Source organism: Typopeltis vanoorti, chromosome 10 (genome assembly GCF_054136105.1).
Source record: "Typopeltis vanoorti isolate ZY-2024b chromosome 10, IOZ_Tvanoo_1.0, whole genome shotgun sequence".
In the NCBI taxonomy this organism is placed as follows: domain Eukaryota; kingdom Metazoa; phylum Arthropoda; class Arachnida; order Uropygi; family Thelyphonidae; genus Typopeltis; species Typopeltis vanoorti.
Window position 1 is genome coordinate 69440994 of NC_143558.1, and position 20732 is coordinate 69461725.

The window sequence follows — 20732 nt, forward strand, 5'->3', positions numbered from 1 at the left end:
CAAATGTCATGAAAATCAAGGTACCAAAGAGCGATTTTATTATATGCATACATGCCAGCCAAACGAAAGAAAAGCAGTAATGTCTATTTCAAATGGACAACTTCACATCACATCATGAATCAGCCCTTTCATATAATTGGATCCCAAAGTGGCAGATCAAACTGTACAATAAATAAATAAAAAATGACAAATACATCACTGACATTTGTCTTCCTTTTATTATTATTATTATTATTATTATTATTATTATTATTATTATTATTATTATTATTCCGATTCTTATTAGCACACCTTTCTGGTGAACATAGATATGGCAGGAAGATGGATTCGAATTCCGCCGTGGGCATGAATGTTTGTGAATGTCTTGAGGTAGGAGATATATTTCACCGCTCGATGTGAGACCATCCCACTTACCTAGAGGCCTAAAGTGACTTGAAAACGTTTCATGTTTGGTCTCAGGGTGATTTTCGGACTATATAAAAAATATTATCATTAATAATAATAAAATATACAGAAAAAAATTCTTATTCTACCCATGGTGCTAATGTATTATAGGTTCACATCTTTTCATGAGGGGACGTAAAAATGCGCGCACGCACACACACACACACACACACGAATGCTTTCTTTCTCTCTCTCTCTCTCTCTCTCTCTCTCTCTCTCTCTCTCTCTGGTTATGCTGTATGGCTTATTTTCGGTTTATTTTCTGTTAATGTGCCGAGTTGCTACTACGTTTTTAACACTTATATAGGCAAAATTAATAATTTTCAATTTAAAGTGTGCCAAGTACGTGGCAAACAGTTTGAGATCATTAACATCATTCCTTTTTATGCAAAATTCTCTGTCTTTTCTATCTCTTGCGGGGTGGTAAGGGATGTCAAAGCGAGCGGCTTAATTGACAAATTAGTCAGATAGACGCCACACAACGGGATCATGGGAGCAGGCAGTCACTTAGGACGTCCGGACTTTTACACGACGAATACGCGATTTTTGGCGTTCTCATATTGTCCCCTGCAGTGCTCGCGGAGCTACCGGTCGGCAGTAGGAAACATTCAGGCGTCTGCTGAACTGCAACCGACGGGGGGAAATACTCAAGAGTATTTTGCATATGTGAAACAATGACCCGTCGTCACTTCGATGTGGCTGTCTTTGTGCCCTCCGTGACACGTCATTCTACTGTTATCGTATCTTCCAGAGTCAGGTAACTGGTATTATTAATAGGCTCGTGTTTGAGAGCAAAGGTCTTATTTTGAATAGAGGGTATTAAGGAAGAATGCTTATTATCTGCCACTTGATTTTAGCTATCTACTGTTATAAGACTGTGTGGTGAAGGTAATTTGCTGCTGAAAACGTCAAAGCTATGTTGAAAAATCTCCTCTTTCAAACAGATGTACTTGGAACGTATTGTTAATGAACTGTGATAAAAGAACGTTTCGCTTCTGAAGCAGGTGCGTACACAGAACTTTATCCGAACAGGAGAGGATTTCACAATTTGCGTCCTATTTAAAATCGAATTCAATTTATTTTGTACAGTTGCTTACGAGTGCCTTTAAATGTCGCAATGGGTCGAGCTGATGATACCCCTTTGATGGATCCTATATCGTCTCTACCACCTATTCTGGAACGCCCAGGACTGCTGTATTTCGCTGCATTTTGTGTAATTGTCATAATAATAGTAGGATTGACTGGCAACTTGCTTACGATCATAGCCTTGATTAGATGTCCAAGAGTTCGCAGTGCAACAGCGGCTTTTATTATAAGCCTCTGCGTGGCCGATTTAATTTTTTGTGCCGTGAATCTACCATTTTCAGCCTCAAGGTTCATTAATCATAGTTGGGTTCATGGAGAAACGCTGTGCGTGCTGTTTCCTTTCCTGAGATATGTGAACGTGGGATTGTCGCTGTTGTCTATCACTGCCATAACGGTCAATCGGTACATCTTAATTGCTCATCAGAATCTCTACAACAAAGTCTATAAGAAGAGATATATTGCTTTGATGATTGTCTTTATCTGGACTTTTTCTTCAGCTGTTATCATGCCAACATTATTAGGGAAATGGGGAAAATTTGGTTATGATCCTTCTATACTTAACTGTTCTATCCTGGAGGTGAATGGTCGGTCGTCTAAGACATTTTTGTTCGCCTTCGGTTTTGTAGTACCATGCATCGCAATTGTGGTCTGCTACGCTCGGATATTTTGGGTGGTCCGTCAGAGTCAGAGCCGCATGCACAAACATACTAGTGGTCACGAGACCCAAGAACAGCGCAAGGATCGAGAAGCGAAACGACGGAAAGAAGAATGGAGAGTCACGAGAATGGTGCTAATTATCTTCTGCTCTTTCCTGTTTTGTTATCTTCCCATCACTATAGTGAAGGTAAGGAAACATTATTTAAGTCTTAAAACGCAACAGAACTATTGTAAAGGATATAGCATGTTGGGAGTACGACTTCCCTATAGCGAATACGTATTATCAGAACAAGAAAGTGGGAGAGTAAAATTATAAAAGCTGTGTCCCATCCCAGATGACTAGAAGAGATTTGTTCATTTCTTCCAATCCTATATCCAAGTTAGGGTTGCCATCTGTCCCGAATTAGGCGGGACAACCCGAATTTTAAGAAAATTTTCAGCGTCCCGAATTACACCTAAGCGGGACAACTTATATATTTAAAATACAAATATTATTAAATCACTAATACCGGTACAAATGTATTCAATCTTTTAATTTTTTATAAGGTTAGAATTACATATTCAACTTTGGCTTTTTTCATTTTATACATTTAGAGGAGAGGAAGACTTTCATATTCGATAAGTGTGTCCCTCTTTGGACTTACCAAAAGGTGGCAACCCTAATCCAAGTATGTGCAATTTCATGATATCGCGCGCACACTCGTTCTGGCAATGGTTTTTGCTATAGTTTGCATTCATACTTCTTCCTTCTTTTTATTTTATTTAATTTAATATTATTTTTTTACATATTTTAAGCTTATCTAGTAAATTGCTGTTTGGTTTCATTTCTTAAAACTGCGCTGTTAATATAATTCAGAATCTTGTATTTTAGTTAACTTTGAATTAGAGTAAATAGTGGTATTATTAGTTTAACGATAATAATAATAATAATGAATATATTATGAATGAATCATGTGCTCATACAGGCGCACTGAGTCATAATAACAACTGCAGACTTCTTATTGTGCTATCTTCTATCGAAGGTCAGCGACCATCTTGGCGAACAAACTGTGCTCTTGTGTTAATCTGAGCAGTTGTGCACTGCTCTTTCCTGTCCACTTCTTGATGTTGTCAAACCATGATATTCTTTTTCTTCCTCTAGTTCCTTTGCCATCAATTCTTCCTACCAAAATAGTTTGTAGAAGTTGGTATTTGCTGTTTCTCATGATGTGGCCAAGATATGATGTTTTTCGTTTCTTGATTATTTGTACAAGATGTTTAGCTTTGCCAATGGATTTTAAGACATCTTCATTGGTAATTTTTTCTGTCCATGATATCTTTAGCATTCTTCTGTATAGCCACATCTCAAAGGCTTCGATTTTCTTGATGGTTGTCGTCTTCAATGTCCATGTTTCAACTCCATAGAGCAGAATAGACCACACATAGCATTTCAGCATTCGGCATCTGACTTCCATGTTTAGGTCTTTATTGCAGAATAGTGTTCTCATTTTCATGAAGGACTGCCGTGCAACTTCAATCCTTGTCTTTATATCTATTTCTGGATCCCACCGTTCATTAAGCCAGCAACCAAGATATTTATATCTTGACACTTGATCAATATTTTTCCCATTGAGTGTCAGCTTCATTGATGAGGCTGGATGTTTGCTGATGATCATGTATTTTGTCTTGTTGATGTTTATATTTATTCCCATTCTTTGGCTTTCTATGTATACTCTGTCAATGAGTTTTTGGAGATCCATAATATTATCTGCAATTAGCACGGTGTCATCTACATATCGTAGGTTGTTAACAATCTTTCCATTTATTGTGATTCCCTCTGGACATTCTTCCAATACTTTTTTAAAGATTACCTCTGCATATATGTTGAACAGGAGTGGTGAGAGCACACATCCTTGTCTCACTCCTCTTTTGATGTTAATATCACTGGTGGTAATGTTGTCTAATTGAACGGTAGCTGACTGATTCCAATACAGATTTGTTATTAGTCTTATGTCTTGTTCGTCTAGCCTTATTTGTTGAAGGACTTCTATTAAGTTAGTGTGTCTGACTTTGTCGAATGCTTTTTCAAAATCTATGAAACACATAAAGACAGATTTCTGTTTTTCTATGCATTTTTGTATCAATATTTGGGTACAGAAAAGGGCCTCTTTAGTACCAAAACCATTCCGAAAGCCGAATTGTGTTTCACTTAGAGTTTCTTCACTTTTTCTATAAATGCGATTCTGAATTACTTTCAAAAATATTTTTAATGTTTGGCTCATTAGACTAATAAGTCGGAAGTGTCACCACAGGAATTCGCTTTGGGTTTCTTTGGGACAGTGATAAATGTAGATTTGAGCCAATCTGATGGAAATTCATCACTTTCATATATTTTATTAAATAGTTTTTCAAGAAGTTTGATGTTATCTGGTTCGATTAATTTTAAAAATTCTGTTTGCACACCATCTGGTCCACTGGCTTTTCCTGTTTTACTTGTTCGTATAGCATTCTCTATTTCGCATTTCATGATTGCTGGTCCTTGAATGTTATCTTTTATATTTATAGGCTTCTTTCTAGTATCATTGAAAAGTTCTGTTACATATTTCATCCAAATCTGTGCTTTATTCTCTTCTTCTAGAACTATTTTTCCATTTTCGTCTCTTAGAGACACTATTTGCTTTTTCTTCAGTTTTCCGGAAATTTCGTTGATTTTCTTATACAGATTGACTGCAGACTTCAACGGATTTATATTTTCATCTGGTTTCTTAATTTCCAATATAAAATAGGTATATAAAGCATACTGGTTTCCTTCCAGTGTTGCAGATCTTCATCAATGAGAGGCAGAAGGATGTGACGTGATGTGATTATTTTCCCGTTTTCACGAATGTAAAGGAGCTGAATTTAACGCAATTACTTTTTTCCCCTTCTATTGTTGTTTTGCTTTCCATACTGTTTGTCATCCATTCCGCGATTAATTTCCATAGAAAACCGTATAATTTTAATTTTTAATTATAAATATAAATATAAATTTTTAATTATAAAAATTATAAATCTTTCCATTTATACACTTTGTATTAATTTATATTAATACTAAACAGTGATATGATACATCACTATACAGAACCTCCTCAGATACCATGTTGTAGCTGACAATGATGTTAGGTGGCGCTGCTGTGAAAATTTGATGAAGAACGGGTCGGTTACAACCTGTTGATATATTATCAACACACGTAAATAGAGCATTTAATAGAAACCTACTGCACAATATTAGTGCGATTTCCCGAAGTTTTAGAACAGACACTTTATAAACTAAACTAACAATTCCAAGGAGAGAGGGAGAGACAGAGAGAGAGAATTCCAGGAAAAGATTAATACTTCAAAGTGAACTAAATAATGTCTGTTGGGGTATGATTTCATCTTCTTTGGAACCTAATTTTATTTATAAAACCTAGTTAATATGCTAGCTTAACTATAGTTAACTTAAAAATTTAAGAAGACAGATCAAAAATAAATACGTTTAGTTTTGAAATTCGAAGTGAACAAAATGGGATATAAATGTTTTATATGTTTCATAAATGAAACATATAAAACTTTAAGTTTTCTTCAGCAGACCAAGATTTTAAAATTGATATGTATAGCATACAGTCATACTTCTTAATACACTGCTCGACAAAATTAAGAGAACAAAATGTGTTTCATGGATATTTTACTTTTAACAATATCTTCGAAGGCAAATATTTGATATCATAGACATTCTGGCATGCGAATTCCTAGTATCCAACAGAAATTGATCTATTGTTCAACAGGTACGTGTATAATGCAAATTACTCATGCTTATAAAAATACGAGTTGCAACCACATAACTTCATTTCCGTTTTATGGCATTTGGATGAAGCTGGGATATCGCATGTGAAGGTAGCACGTTGCCTTAATATGTCAAGAAGTGTCGCCTCTTTCAGGGGACAGGAACTATCACAAGAGGAGTTGGCCAAGGTCGCCAGAATATGTTAACCACAACAAACTGCTATCTGGCACTAACATCGTAGAACTCTACGATGTTCAATCACCAACTGTCTCTTGAGCATGCTGCGGCCAAAGGTGAACACATTTCCAGGCGGACTGTGTTGATAAGGCTCAATTCAAATGGACTCACGCAAGGAAGCCAGTGGTTTGTATCCCATTTACCACAAAAATCACCGCAGAGATCGTCAAAACTGGTGCCATGAACATATGGTTTGGAGTCCTGACAAATGAGACACAGTTCTGTTCTCTGAGAGTCCCGTTTTAGTCTACGGATTCTAAACGTTGTTTTATCAGGGGAAAACGAGAAATGCAGTACTATCTCTCGAACATTAGAGAAAGAGACACTTATGGTCACATATAAGCCTCTACACACGGAGACACTTATGGTGTAGACAGTGTTCTCGTGTGGGGCGGAATAATGACGGCATCCCTCTTCACGTTTTTGATAGGAATACCATAACTGTGCAAAGGTACCGAGAACAGATCTTGGAACCTTCGACTTTGTAGGGGTACGGTTGGCCCAGATTTTCTTTCCATGCATGAAAATACCACTGCCCACAGAGCTCGAGTAAGAGGGGTATCTTGAAACTGAAGAACTCCAACGACTGCTATGGCCTGCACGATCACCAGACTTGAATCCTATCTAACATATATGGGATGTCCTTGGGCGTCGCATTGCATGCCGACGGCCATTGCCTTAGTCACTTTGAGAGCTGAAGTTGGCTCTGATAGAAGAATGGATTTGTTGCCACAGAATCCCACAGATACTCTTATATCGAGTATGGTCCACCGCTGTCAGGTCTGTTTAGTCCTTGGAGGGTGGGGGGGGATCATATGCCGTACCGAAGTTATGTGACCATATTTTCAAGCATACTGTAATGACTTCTGTAATGTGATCATTTTAGTAATTCTTATACAACCCTATGTAATGTCCTTTACACCTGTTCGACGTTTCTCGTTATCTTCCTTTTCTTTCATTGTCATGGTATTGTACACCGCCATATCTGCTTTATAGCTAATTGCATGAGTAACATCACATTTTCAAAGTGTTTTGTTAATTTTGTCAAGCAGTTTATTTAGCTGCTCCTGATCCGAAACATTATCTGCTAAATCTCCATTTCTAATTAGATAAAAGAAACGTTTTGTTTTCTTAGAATGTGTTTGATGATAATTATCTGATTGTTATAAAATAGCTGTCAAAGAATTAATTCCGTTCCTGTTTTCTTGGATTTTATTAGCTTATTTAACCCGAAAATCACACACTCTACTGCATGATTGTTTCATTTTTTTTTTTTTTACCATTTAAAAAAAAAAAGTACAGCGTGACAGAGAAAACAGCTGTTCACAATGTTAATCGCAAATCTTACTAAACAGAATATGTTCAGATAGCATTTTAAGTCTTTCTGTACAATACAAATATTAGGATAATGTTGCTGCATGAGATTATGGCAATACAAAGAGTCGACAGAAGATACATTAATAACAGATCCCAGATCCTCGTGACGTTACACTTTCAGTTAACCATCAGATTAATATCTGGTCTTTTTATATCACAAAAACTTTATCTGACGTTAATTGCAAATGCTAGAAGAAATAGTTCTATTCAGAATAAAAAGCAGCTTGGTATCATCTTTCAAGGAAAAGTTTAAGCAGCCTTTGATTCTTCTAGCACCAAAATTTCGAGAACGTATTCTTATGCATCGCTTTATCAAGATTTTGCTCGGCGTCAAAATCCAAATGAAGACAATAAATATAATTAGAAATACTGCTTCCAGTAAATTTCGTATTTGAATGCAAGTGTTTCATTATTTTTTTTTTCATTTCTGTTACTTTTTTGTCCATAAAATGTGAAGAAGAGAGGGAGTCTTACTGGGATTAACGAGCGATGCGCAATTCCTAATAACAACATAAATAACAGTTACTAGGGTTTTAGTTGCAGATCCATCCATCAGTGGCTTTAACAGGCACTGATGGATGGATTGTTGCCTGTTAAATTGCGAGTGTTCTAATGACCGGTTTGTCTGTTTTGAGGGACAAAAACCCGAATTTCCGAGATTAAAAACCCTCTACCTCCGTATGAGATAAGCTAACTCACCTTTAGTCGAAAGAGACCAGATAAAGGTTCCTCACGTCAATGACAGGAATCAACCCAAGTCTTTCCGACCAAAGGGCTTCGTCTATACCGACTGAGCTACGGAGGATCCTTTAGTTGCTGATCTACTTAAAAATCATTGTAAGATGAAGGACTAACAACAGTTTGCACTCATGCCAGCTGAAGGAGAAATATGTAGATCAGGAGTCTCAAACTCAAACGCAGCAAAGGGCCAGTCAATTAGATGTATATAAGATGCGGGCCATATTCAATATTATTCTGTGAACCAAAACATAAGCTAAAAAAAAAAAAAAAGAAAGGCTCTAACAAAGGCCCTTTTGTTGCTAAGTCTTTACGACTTACGTAAACAGTTACACCACCGTTTAAATTTTAAATTTATAACAATTTTTATTTTTAAATTTTAAAAATATAACAAGTTTAGAAAATATATGTTCAATTACATTTTATTCATACTTTAAGAAAATCATCTGTTTTTCGTTTCGTGTTGCAATATGAAGTATTGCATTTAATCTAGAATCTTTTATCCGTGAGTAGAACTTTAACTTATTAAGTTTCATAATTGAAAATAATTGCTCACATACATAGGTGCTTCCAAAGATTGACAACATTTTTCCACAATAAATTTTATATTTGGGATATTTACTGCCGAGGTATTTATAAAAATTTGGTATGCCAACTTCGTTATATTTATTTTTTAGTTCAGTATTGCACTGGAGTAATAAGAATTGTAGTAATAAGTTTTACTTTTGTTTAAAGCTGCCATAAAACATTTAGAAGTTTGAATTTTTTTTGTTTTAATTCCCGCAGGATGTTAGAAACATTGATTTTTAGAAAATAAATCAGTAAGGTCGTGGGCCGCCAGTTTGCGACCCCTGATGTAGACAAACAACAACAAGAGAACTATTATTGTGTTGGACAAAATGGTAGATGTAATTGTCCGTTCTCGATTAAACCTATTTTCGTAAGGTTCTCTCCTACACTATACTATATGATTTCTTTTTTAAAATCAAAATGTGGGGGAAATGTTGCGTATTTAATTTCTCATATGCAATTATGACAAATACAACCTTTTTCTAGAACTAGTGCAACAATATCTATTATAATGCAACTAATCAACTTTTGGGTAGAAAGTAAATGCGCTAGTTGACTTCCCCTTACAAAAAAAAAAAAAAAAACGAGATTCTTTCCTTTTTCCACTTTAAATCCCAGTCGCTCTTATTGTTGGTACCAGTTGAAAGCAGATATGTAGACGAGTATGGCTATCTCAAACTATGAGACAAGAAAGAAAACGGCGATATGGCTAACAAATAAGGTTACAGTTTCCAATGCAGTGATTCCACACGCAAGAAATACTACATTTCTTCATATTATATCTAAAAGTGACTTTATATATTAACTAGAGGGGGCTCCTCCCCCCTGACGCCTACGGCGCCCAACCTCCCCTGAGTTCCGGACTGGTAGGCCGGTTCTCCTTGAATTCTGATTCTGATGACTCGAATTTTGAAGAGTCGAAAGGGGAGTTCCCCCCCGCCCCCCCCGGAGTTTCGGACTGGTAGGCCGGTTCTCCTTGAATTCTGATGACTCGAATTTTGAAGACTCGACACTCAGGGTAGCCCCCTGAGTTTCAAAACGTTTCAAATAACTTGACAAAAAACGTGACACCAAAACGTTACAAAAAAAGGCTTATCATTTTATATTATAGGGTAGATTACCTGTAAATTTATAAAAAAGTCGCCATAATTTTTTGCGATCTCCGTCAACAAAATATTATCGGTTCCAGCATTGTATATAATGAAAATTAATAATAATGGAATCCTGATAGTTAGAATACGTTTTCTAACTTTTGCTCTTTCTCTCAGAAATTTTTATGTCAACTGTAAACAGGATTAACATTGAACAGCACTAAATTTTTTCAGCTGGGGAAAAAACAAGTTGGCTTTTTTTTGTTAAGTGTGTGAATCCGTGCCTTTTTAATTCGAGTCACAGAAAAAAATATATCCCGCTTAGAGTCCTGATCACTGAATTAAATATGAGTTGTAATTGTTTGGAATTATGGCAGAAGCTATTAAGATCAGCATACTCTACTGGCATGTTGGCCGGATCTTCATTTCGGGATATGAACAACCAGTTTCCGAGATGATAAATTCTTCCACCTCCCTATGAGACTGGTTGTCTTGTCATAAGATAAAAAGCCTTTATAAGGCATCTCGCGCATGGACGGAATTTGAACACAGGACTTTCTAACGGAGAAATGAACATCGAAAGTTCTTCGCGTCTACGTGCGGAGGCGTTTTGAATGTACTCAGTCTCAGTACTCCCAACAGTTTTTTTTTTTTTCAATTTTTATTAATTTTTAGATTGTTCTGTATTTATTTTAATTTTTTACCTGGTCCGGAAACCCTCTTCTAGAGACCAAAATGGAACTTTTTCAAGCCATTTCATGCTTCCAATAAGCAGAGCGGCGGTCTCACACCGGGAACTTATGAATCAATTATGAATTTGCCGACTTGGTTGGCTGAATCCGGGTTCGAATCCGGCTGCATGAATGTTTGTGATTGTCTTTAGATGAGAGATAAATTTCATCGTCCTGTGTGAGACAACCCGCTCATTTACTGGAGACATAAAGCGGCTTGAAAACAGTTCCATGTTTGGTCTCTAGAGTATGGCTTCCTGACTATGTATTTTTTTTTTCATTATCAGAAATATATATATATATATATAATAAAAAATAGAAAATATATCCTTGGTCCACCCAGGATATATTATAGGTTTACAGAAAACCTTTGTACGTGTGAACTGCATAAATAAATAAATAAAATAAAAAAATGTACTTCTCACCCACCTACATAAATTTGTTTAAAAATTATTATTAAATTATTATTATTCATAAAATCATTATGAATACTAATGATTTGTTTAATCAGGATGATACGAGTATATCTACAGAAAAATTTAATATAAAATCTTACTAGGAAGGCATGTGTCAGGCGAGCGTATTACAAATGATATCTCAAACGACTAGTACCATCTGCTTTCAAATAAGTCATATGCTTTTCTTAGAGGGAGAGTAAATAAAACTCTACCCCTCTAAACTTGATAATGTTTTATATTCGACATTTAGATTCTTCATGAGAAAGAATCTCCAACTGAAAGCTAACCCACCTGTTACACATAAATTAGCAAAGTATTTTATCATTATTATTTTATTAAAAAACAAGATTCTGATGTCATCAGAAAAAGGGTCTACTGTAAGCACCGGTAGCTACAGATGTTGTCAATTGCAAAGACACGTGGGAATAACTAAAGTGGATACTATTGCACAAGTTAAAAAAGCGAAGAAATTATTCTCTAAGTGGCAGGAGATGAAAAAAAAAAAGACTAATTAACAGTATGTTAACAGTATATTCATATTCTGTGCTCTGCTTTGAAATGCAATTCAAGTGAATTAATTAAAGATATTCATATTTTGAATAAGCTACTGCGGTTCTGTGTTTAAATCTTTATGCGGTCTACAGCATAGCAGCAGATGAACTTCAGGGAAGGTTTCAGTTAAAGAGTCCACATATAAAGAGTCACGTGGGTCGTATTATTACAAGTACTGTATTCCCAATTTAACAATCACGCTTGCAGTATTCTAAATTGGCTGACGCGCTCACTCATTTCTGGCAGCACTTCATAGCTTGCTTGCTTGCCAAAATAGGTTATTGTACTCGATGGCATGAGAACACATTCACCTTTTGAATTAAAACCAACGAGTACTTGGGGCTAAAGTAGAAAGGAAATGCAAATTTAAAATTGAATATGGAGAGAAAAAGTGTTCCGAGAATTGTTTAAAATCATACTAATGGATTATTTATTAGCAAATTTCAATAAACTGAAACTACTGTAAAATAATTTAAAAAATACATTAATCATAAGTTCAGAATATCAACAGAAATTCATAAAATAAAAGTATAAGATTCGAATGGTGAACAAAAAATATTTTTAGTGTCATATACCTTACTGCCATACGGAAGTATGGCAGTAAGGTATATGACAATCAAATATACTTCCAATCAAATTTGAAGCCAAACATCTGCTAGTGATTCTTCACATAATTTTGCCAGTTAAAAGTTGCCAATCGCACCTTTCATAGGTGTGATTTTTTCCAAATCTTATACTATCTCGGCTCAATCAAGCCCTGTAGCAAGTACTACGTCATTCTTACCTTCAAAAATATATACCCATGTAATTAATGATCCTTTTTTTACATAATAAATCATATTTGGTTCAAATTTAACCTATTTGGATTACAGAGGCAGCTTCATTACCATAAAAGTTTTACTTTTTCTTCTTTATAATCAAATATTAGGAGTTTCATGAAAATTTCAGAAAAAAAAAAAAAAACTCTAAATATTAGTTGCATTTCACTCCACAAATATGTAAAAAATTCTTACATTAACATTTGTCTTTCAAGTGCATTATTATTGCTTTCGAATATAGATTAGATTTTTCAATGAAAAGGTAATATTCTATCCATTTCGGAATGAAAATAATTGTAAATTCTTCGCTTTGTTGCTTATTTTGAGAAATTAAAAACGATTCCATGAAGAAAGAACCAAGCATGTCCAATTTTAGCACAATATGTGCAAGGGAAAAAAATAATAATTCAGTTTGTCAGAGCAATCTAATCGCGAGGTATGATTCTTAAGGACGGACCCGGATTTCATAAAGCTTAAAAAACCCTGCCTGATGGTACTATTGCCATTATTTGTAAAAGAAAGATGGAGTTAACAAATTTGCTGCATTTTATATAAAATATTTGGCACGCGAGTTGCGTTATATGTTATGAGCATTTATCACTATTTTTTTCCATATAACTGATTAGTTAAAAACGAGTCTATCTTTGTGTTGTGCATTCCTCTCAGAAAAAAATTTCATCTGTGTTGGAATCTATTCTTTAGCTTTTATGATAATTCAAAGTATGAAAAAGTACACTGATTTTTTTTTTTCTGAAATTCAAATCAGTCCTCACACAGAGGTCACTGTGATCATTCAAAACCACTATTGTTACTGCCACTACTATTACTTCGACTGATGAAAATCATCATCTTAAGAGGTAAGAATGCAATTTTTGCAGGAAGAGAAAAGGTCGCCAGGAAAAATCCTAGGTTTTAAACTAAGAGAGGTATTTTAACCGAGTTGTAAAATTGTCGATTTTGTAAACATGCCTATTTCAATATTGTCTACATCAATTATTTCGATTGGGAAAGCTTTTCCTTATGAAACGTGCGAAGACAGGTGAGCATGGTCAGGGCCGGATTTAAGGTTGTTGTAACCCCCCCCTAAGCTGCAACTTAAAAATTAGAGCCCCCCCCTCCCTCTACTGAGTAAATTTTATGTTATCTATGTTTATTTATGTTTTCTGTTATGTTACTGCGACCTAAGCTGTAACTTGTCTAGTTTATGCGTAAAACAGGTCCCGAATTGTGGTCCGGTGACGCCCTAGGTAACTATCAGTGAGTGTGGTCCGACAACTTCTTTAAAAGCAACGTATGATCCAGTAACTTAATCGGTAACTGCCTTAATCGGTGAATATGGTCTGGTGACTTCCGTTAGAACACATTTGACAGTGACAATAATTCGTGAATTCGTTATTAGTGCACACCAACTTCCCATCCTCCATAAAGTTGTCCTGACTCTGTCAACTGTTTTGGTATCATCCTCAAGTGTTTCCTAGATGTCCCTGTATATCATTTTCGGAAATGAGGGATGGAGTGATGTCCCTGTATATTCTTTTCAGAAGTTTTTAGAAGTTCCTAACATTTTGTTGCTACTTTCTCAGGTTTCATATAAAAATCTGCATTCGCATGCAATTCGACATCTATTGCTGCGATGATGTTGCATCTGAAATGCAAACCTTAGAGTAATAAATAAAAAAAATAAAACCTTAAAGAGATGAAAATGGGACCTGCAGGATGAATTCCAGTAATATGGTTTATGAAGACGATGGCTTAAAGCCATTGGAAAAGTCATCATTAGATCAAGTCCAGCCGAAAACCGTGAATAGGATCGTACGAATAGCCACAAGGAATGTCAGAACGTTATATCAAACCGGAAAACTTGAGAATTTAATAGAGAAATGCTAAATATGAATACAGACATAATGAGAGTTATGTCTGTGTGTTTAGTAATGCAAAGTGGATAGGAAATGAAAAAATTGCAAGAGATAACTTAACCTTTATCTATTCAGGAGGTCAAGAGCACACTGGAATCATGATGAAAAAAAATATTCTTAGATATTGATCTAAGAATATTTTTAGATCAATATCTAAGATAACTTAACCAAGAGATAACTTAACCTTTATCTATTCAGGAGGTCAAGAGCACACTGGAATCATGATGAAAAAAAATATTCTTAGATATTGATCTGTAATGACGGAAGCATACTAATCAAAATTGCAGGAAAACTTTTTGACATTGGTATACTCCAGATATACTGTATGCGCTCACTGAGAGCAAGTGAGATGAAAAGGTTGAAGAAATCTACGAGTGTGTACAAAAGGTTGTAAAACAAATGAAGTAATATAATTTTTTGACTGTTATGGGAGACTTGAAAGCCGAAGTTGGATCCACAGGAAGAGAGCAAACACTCCCCCCCCCCGTAACCCTTGACTTGGTGATATAAATACAGAAGTGTAAGTCTAATGAAATTTTGTTCGCAAAATTAAATAATGAGCCAAATCTAACATATTAATCAATTAATCAGATCGATTATATAATGATTAGAAAAAGATTCTGAAATAATATTGTGCAAACAAAAACGTATCCAGAAGTAAATTAGACTCCGATCACATTTCAGTTGTTTCAAAATTAAAAGTAAGACGAAAAAACATTAGAGCAAAAATTAAGACAACTAAAAATAAGTATGCGACAAAAATTATAAGTTGTTTTGGTTCAAATAGATTGTTAAAGATATTTAAGACATTAGTTGTGCTGGATATTTAATTACAAAGAATGAATAATGCAGAAGAGAGATTAGGAGAACAGAAATTGTAACTTCAACCTTTATTACAATGTAAAACATACTAACATCAAACGAAATAAGCAAAACAAAACAGTATGAATCATTAAATACTTTATTTGGTCTACTTTTCTGAGCAGAAACATAGATAAAGAAACAAAGAAGATATTAGGACTGATGCTTTTGAGATCCGGATAGAAATGCATTGAAGATTTCATGTCTCTAAAAGAGAAATGAAATTTTGGAGGTGATAGATAAAATGGAAGTGATAAAGAACATATTTAAAAAAATAATAATAACAATAATATATAATGGATCATATTGGAGGGCATGGAATTCAACAAGATTTATTTCGAGGGAAGAATTGAGGAGGAGTTAAAAAAGACAACATACCTCGTTCAAAAACACATGAAGGACTGGTAGGCTGAACTATGCGAAAAGCAAAATAATAGCGCAAGATAGCAATATATGGAGATTCATAACAGCTAACCTCGAGAATGAGGATGATACTTGATAGGATAGGGTAATAAAACCACCAAGTGACGTCTAGTGATCAGTGATTGTTTGAGATGACTGATATTACGCTTTTTTCTGTATGTGTGTGTGTGTGTTTGTCCAAGTCATGATCTTGAGAAAAAGGGCCTGATTATCAAAAAAAAAAAAAAAAAAAAAGACCACAGACTGATTTTTAAAAAAATTTTTTTTTTTACCATTCTAACTACGTTACACATTGTGAGAGGGAGTGCTATTGCACCTTTTGCTATAGCAGGGCCATTTCAGACCAGAGGTTCTTTGGTAGTTATTGTGGACAGAACTCGACCGAATTTCATTCTGCTCTTATATCTCTAATATACGAACAATATTGGCTCAACTGAAATGAAAACACTCATTCAAAAATTCGAATTCACTTTAAGTAGAAATACAAACCGTTTTATTCAGTGAACATCATAAATATTTTTCATTTGACCAGTCACATTCATTTCGGAAACGAATATTTCAATAAATAATAATAATAATAATAATAATAATAATAATAATAATAATCTGCAGTCTCAGACTGAAGATTACTTTTCTTGAGATATGCATTTTACGAGGGTGTGTGTATGTTGGGTGGGGGGTGGAAGTCTAGTCGATCGCATCGTTCTTGCATTTCAAAGATATTATTCTGGCGCAGGTTAGGGAAAACAGTATATATTAGAATTCAAATAACTGCAACAAACTTTCGCTACTGGTCACCAATACGCGTTCTACCATTTCGAAACCGTTACGCGCGAGGTCGTCAGTTAATCTGCAAGAATGGCTGACTAATTTGCGTTTGCTGATTTCTAGCTTCTGTTGATCTCGAGGAAGATTTCATTACAAATGAACTGTCGAAGCTTTCTCTCGAATTCCTGAATGATCATTACTGCTATTATTTGCCGATTAGTTAGTGCTATTATTTGCCGATTAGTTATGCGACGTTTGTCAGACTGAAGGTCCTCGAGTTTCAACGTCCTTCTCTACAAATTATTTTACGTTATAAAAAAAAAAATAATAATAATAAAAGTTAGGCTCGAACAAATTTTATTCCGCAGAAGCTTTAGCAGCTATACTAAACAACGATTAGGGTGTAGAGTATGTTTATGTTTACAGTAATTACTGTAAAATAACGGCCAAACTCTTGAAAAAGTAAGATGGCAGAAGTATTTCTCGAATCAATGAACATGAATGAATATTGATAAGGAGTCGGTAGCTCAGTCAATAGCAACGACACCCTTAGCTGGAGATTTGAATTTGAATCCCACTTCTAGCTTCTGTTGATCTATATATATATATATAAGCCGGCCTGGTTGGCCAAGAGGCTGCGGGTTCGAATCCCGCGTAGGCATGGATGTTTGTGATTGTCTTCTCCCAATATGAACTGGGTCACCATGGGGGGAGAGATAGTAGATCCAAAACCTCCCGCAATGGACGAAGCCTTCACCCTGTAGTGGGTAGAAAAATAGGCTGTTAATTTTTAAAAAAATATATAAAGAGAGAGAAATTTCGCAGCTGATTCTATTTCCGTAGTCCTGATATATTTATCATTTCGTGTTTATATATATAAGCATGTAGACTTTGCCGGTTCATGAATATATAAGTAAAAGTTTATACGGCAGAACACCGGAACATCCATCATTAGCCAAACGTGTGCACCCGATGCGTAACACGCACAACGTGCTGAACAATGCAACGCACAGCTAGAAATATTTTAAAAAACATTAGTCTCTTCTATAACCGCATATTGTCACTTTTTGTTAGACTACTTCTGTCTACTAGTCTGTATGTTTACACCTGAAGAAATCCTATGTCATTAGAATGAAACGTTGTGTTGTAAATTAAAATAATTGTTACCATCCTATTCCGGTGTTCTGCCTTAGTAGGAATATGTCGAATAACGTAATTCAAGAGATACTAATATGTTTCTTGAGCAGTTAGAAGATGTATTCTTTGAGAAAAAGATAGCGTAAGGGAGATTGTTTCAAACTGTTTTCAACGGAAAACCCTTTATATATCTTTCCAACCAAAGGGCATCGTCGAAACCAACTATCGTGGGTCAATATTACTCAAAAAAAATTCTACTGTTTTTATTTATTTATTTATTTTGAAAATTTGGATTCAGTTCTCTGTAAAGCTTTTTTTTTCCTTTGTTTTTGTAGTGTTTTAACTGTATGAGTATTTTGGTGTTTAATCTGAGCTGTGTTTCGGTTTATTTTTGCAGGTAGCAGACAAGAACGTGAAGTATCCTGAACTGCACATTATGGGCTACATTCTCATCTACCTAAGTGCTTGTATTAATCCCATCATCTACGGAGTTTCCAATAAACAGTACCGCCAAGCGTACAAGACTGTACTACTCTGTCGGAGGCCACGTACTCTCAGTTTCAGCGGAAACAGTCCCCAAGCTCCTCAGGATAGTTCTGGAGCTGCACGTACGACAATTTCCTTGGTGACATCCCATGTCTTACCTGAATCTGATTCAGTGTTTGTTGATGATAAACCAGTGTGATTTACTTCAGCGCAATAGCCTAGGGGAAACTGGTGATAAATGGTACTGTGAAGCCCTTTTAATGTAGTGAACAGTGGTATGATTTGAGAAAATTAGTTACAAAAAACTAAAATACCATTTACTACTGTTGCATGAATTATCATGCACAGGAAAATAAATGTTAGACACTGTTATTTAATAGATTGTCATCATAATTGTTTCCCTTCTCTTTAAGGATTTACACTTATAAATTGTTTGAAACTGAAAAGTGGGAAGATCAATCGCCTACTTTCTGTATAGCACAACATTCTGTTTGACTTGCACCAAACGATATCTCTCTATTCATCTTCCTATTGTTAAAATTACGTGTAGTTACCACAGTTAGCGATTAAATTTTGAGCAGTAGAAAACGAGAAGAAATTAACTTTAGAAATTCTGAAATCCCATATTATTAAATTGTCTTCTTCTTTGAGTGCCATCTCCTATCGGAGATCGGCGATCACCTTGGCAAATTTTGAGAGATCCTCAGCCACTCCGAACAATCTCTCAGAGCTCATGCTAGTCCACTGTCTGATGTCTGCCAGCCAAGATTTTCTTCGCCTTCCTTGTCCTCTTCGTTCATTTATCTTCCCTTTTATAATCAATTGAAGTATCTTATATTTTTTATTACGAAGTAGGTGACCAAGATATGCGGTTTTTCTTCTTTTTATGGTATCTTCAAGTGATTTCCCCATTTGTTCCAATACTTCTTGATTGGACGTTTTTGATGTCCATGAGATTTTTAACATTTGTCTGTATAACCACATCTCAAAGGCTTCAAGTTTTTTTAATTTTTTTTTTTTTTATTGATGTCATCTTCAAGGTCCAAGTTTCTGCACCGTACAGCAGTACAGACCATACACAGTATTTAACCTTGCGTACTCTAAGCTCTAAATTTAAATTGCGGTTACACAGTTTCCGGCCTGGTTGGCCGAGTGATTAGCGTGTCCGCCTTCCAGCCAAGAGGTTAGGAGTTCAAATCTCGCCGTTGGCATGGATGTTTGTGATTATCCTACAAACTTTGTGTGGAAAGGGAATCTGCGACCCACCACTTATTCTAGGAAGACATCATTGCTAAAACTATGTGACCATACAGACGTCAAATGTGAAATTTAAAAAAAAAAGTGTTGATTTCATCAGGAGAAAATCTTTTCTTGCTATTTCAATTCTAACTTTTATTTCCATTTCTGGATTGCATTCTTCATTTAACCAGCATCCGAGATATTTAAATTCTGTCACTCTTTCTATTTGTTTCCAGTTTAAAGAAAGCGTTGAATTAATTTTTTTTTTTTTCTTATGACTAAGAATTTAGTTTTGGATATTCTTAATCCCATTTTTTTACTCTCTTCGTTCACTAGTTCGAAGAGAGTGAAAAAATGGGATTAAGAATAAATATCACCAAAAATAAATTCATGGTCATAAGCATTATAAAATTGAACTTGCATAAATTCTTTCGTTTTCTCAGGGTTGCTGGGAGAATTTCCTTCTTTCGTTCATTATCTCCTTCGTTACAAATTAACAACTAACTCCAGTAGCGAGCAAACCTAATGCCACTGACGATACTAGTTCGCTATATGTTTATAATCTTTCTTGGGTATTGACATAATTTTATTACATTTGATTATTATTTTATTTATCTATTTTTTTTTTTTTGCGTGAAATAGACAATCTAATATGGTTAGTTCTCAAAGACGTTTTTCGTAATGCCTTCCTAACTGAAATTAGTTATTTAAGTCTCCGTATTCAGAATCTCTCTTAAATATAAGCATAATTAGATTGCTGATAAATTTTAGCTAATCCTAAGCTGTAATATAGCATACAATTATGTTCAAAATATAAAAATGTATTTATTTTTTTTCATTATTTCAAAAATAAATAAGTAAAATAAAATAAAATAAAATCTTCGCTCGCTTGCTACGAACTAGGCTATTTTTGCTGAGCATTCCCAACTCCTTAACCTTTTAATCATGCGGATGAATTACTTTGTTATCGATATGCCATGTTTATGTTTCGGATATATATTGATTTCATCTGGTTTATTTAATACCCGAATCATACTAATTTTAATGTTACATACATGGCTATATTATTATTTTTGTTTTGTTTTGTTTTCATTTATCACCTCTAAAAATATTTTCTTATTTTCTTAACTGGATTTTTTATGTAGATTTTTTTCTACGGTGCAAATATCATTAATTGATTTTTGCTTGTTTGTTTAATTGCCTCTACCCATACTTGATATATAACACATGCTTTAGAGCAGTTGTGCGGGCTTTTCAAAGCCACTATTTCTTGCTAAAGACATTTCAAACACTAGTCACTAACTCCAACCCCTCCACTATAATCCATTCAAGTAACCTGCTAAAACACTGACAAAATAG

At 34.9% G+C, this 20732-nt stretch overlaps 1 protein-coding gene across 1 annotated transcript; it reads left to right on the top strand.

Annotated features, from left to right (window-relative positions):
- The first annotated feature begins 1388 nt into the window (after positions 1-1388).
- moody (G-protein coupled receptor moody) lies at positions 1389-19607 on the top strand. The gene is made up of 2 exons (XM_090399466.1): positions 1389-2374; positions 18046-19607. Exons 1-2 carry the CDS (start codon positions 1562-1564, stop codon positions 18331-18333), a joined length of 1101 nt encoding a protein of 366 aa, XP_090255592.1. The 5' UTR covers positions 1389-1561; the 3' UTR covers positions 18334-19607.
- Positions 19608-20732: the final 1125 nt, after the last annotated feature.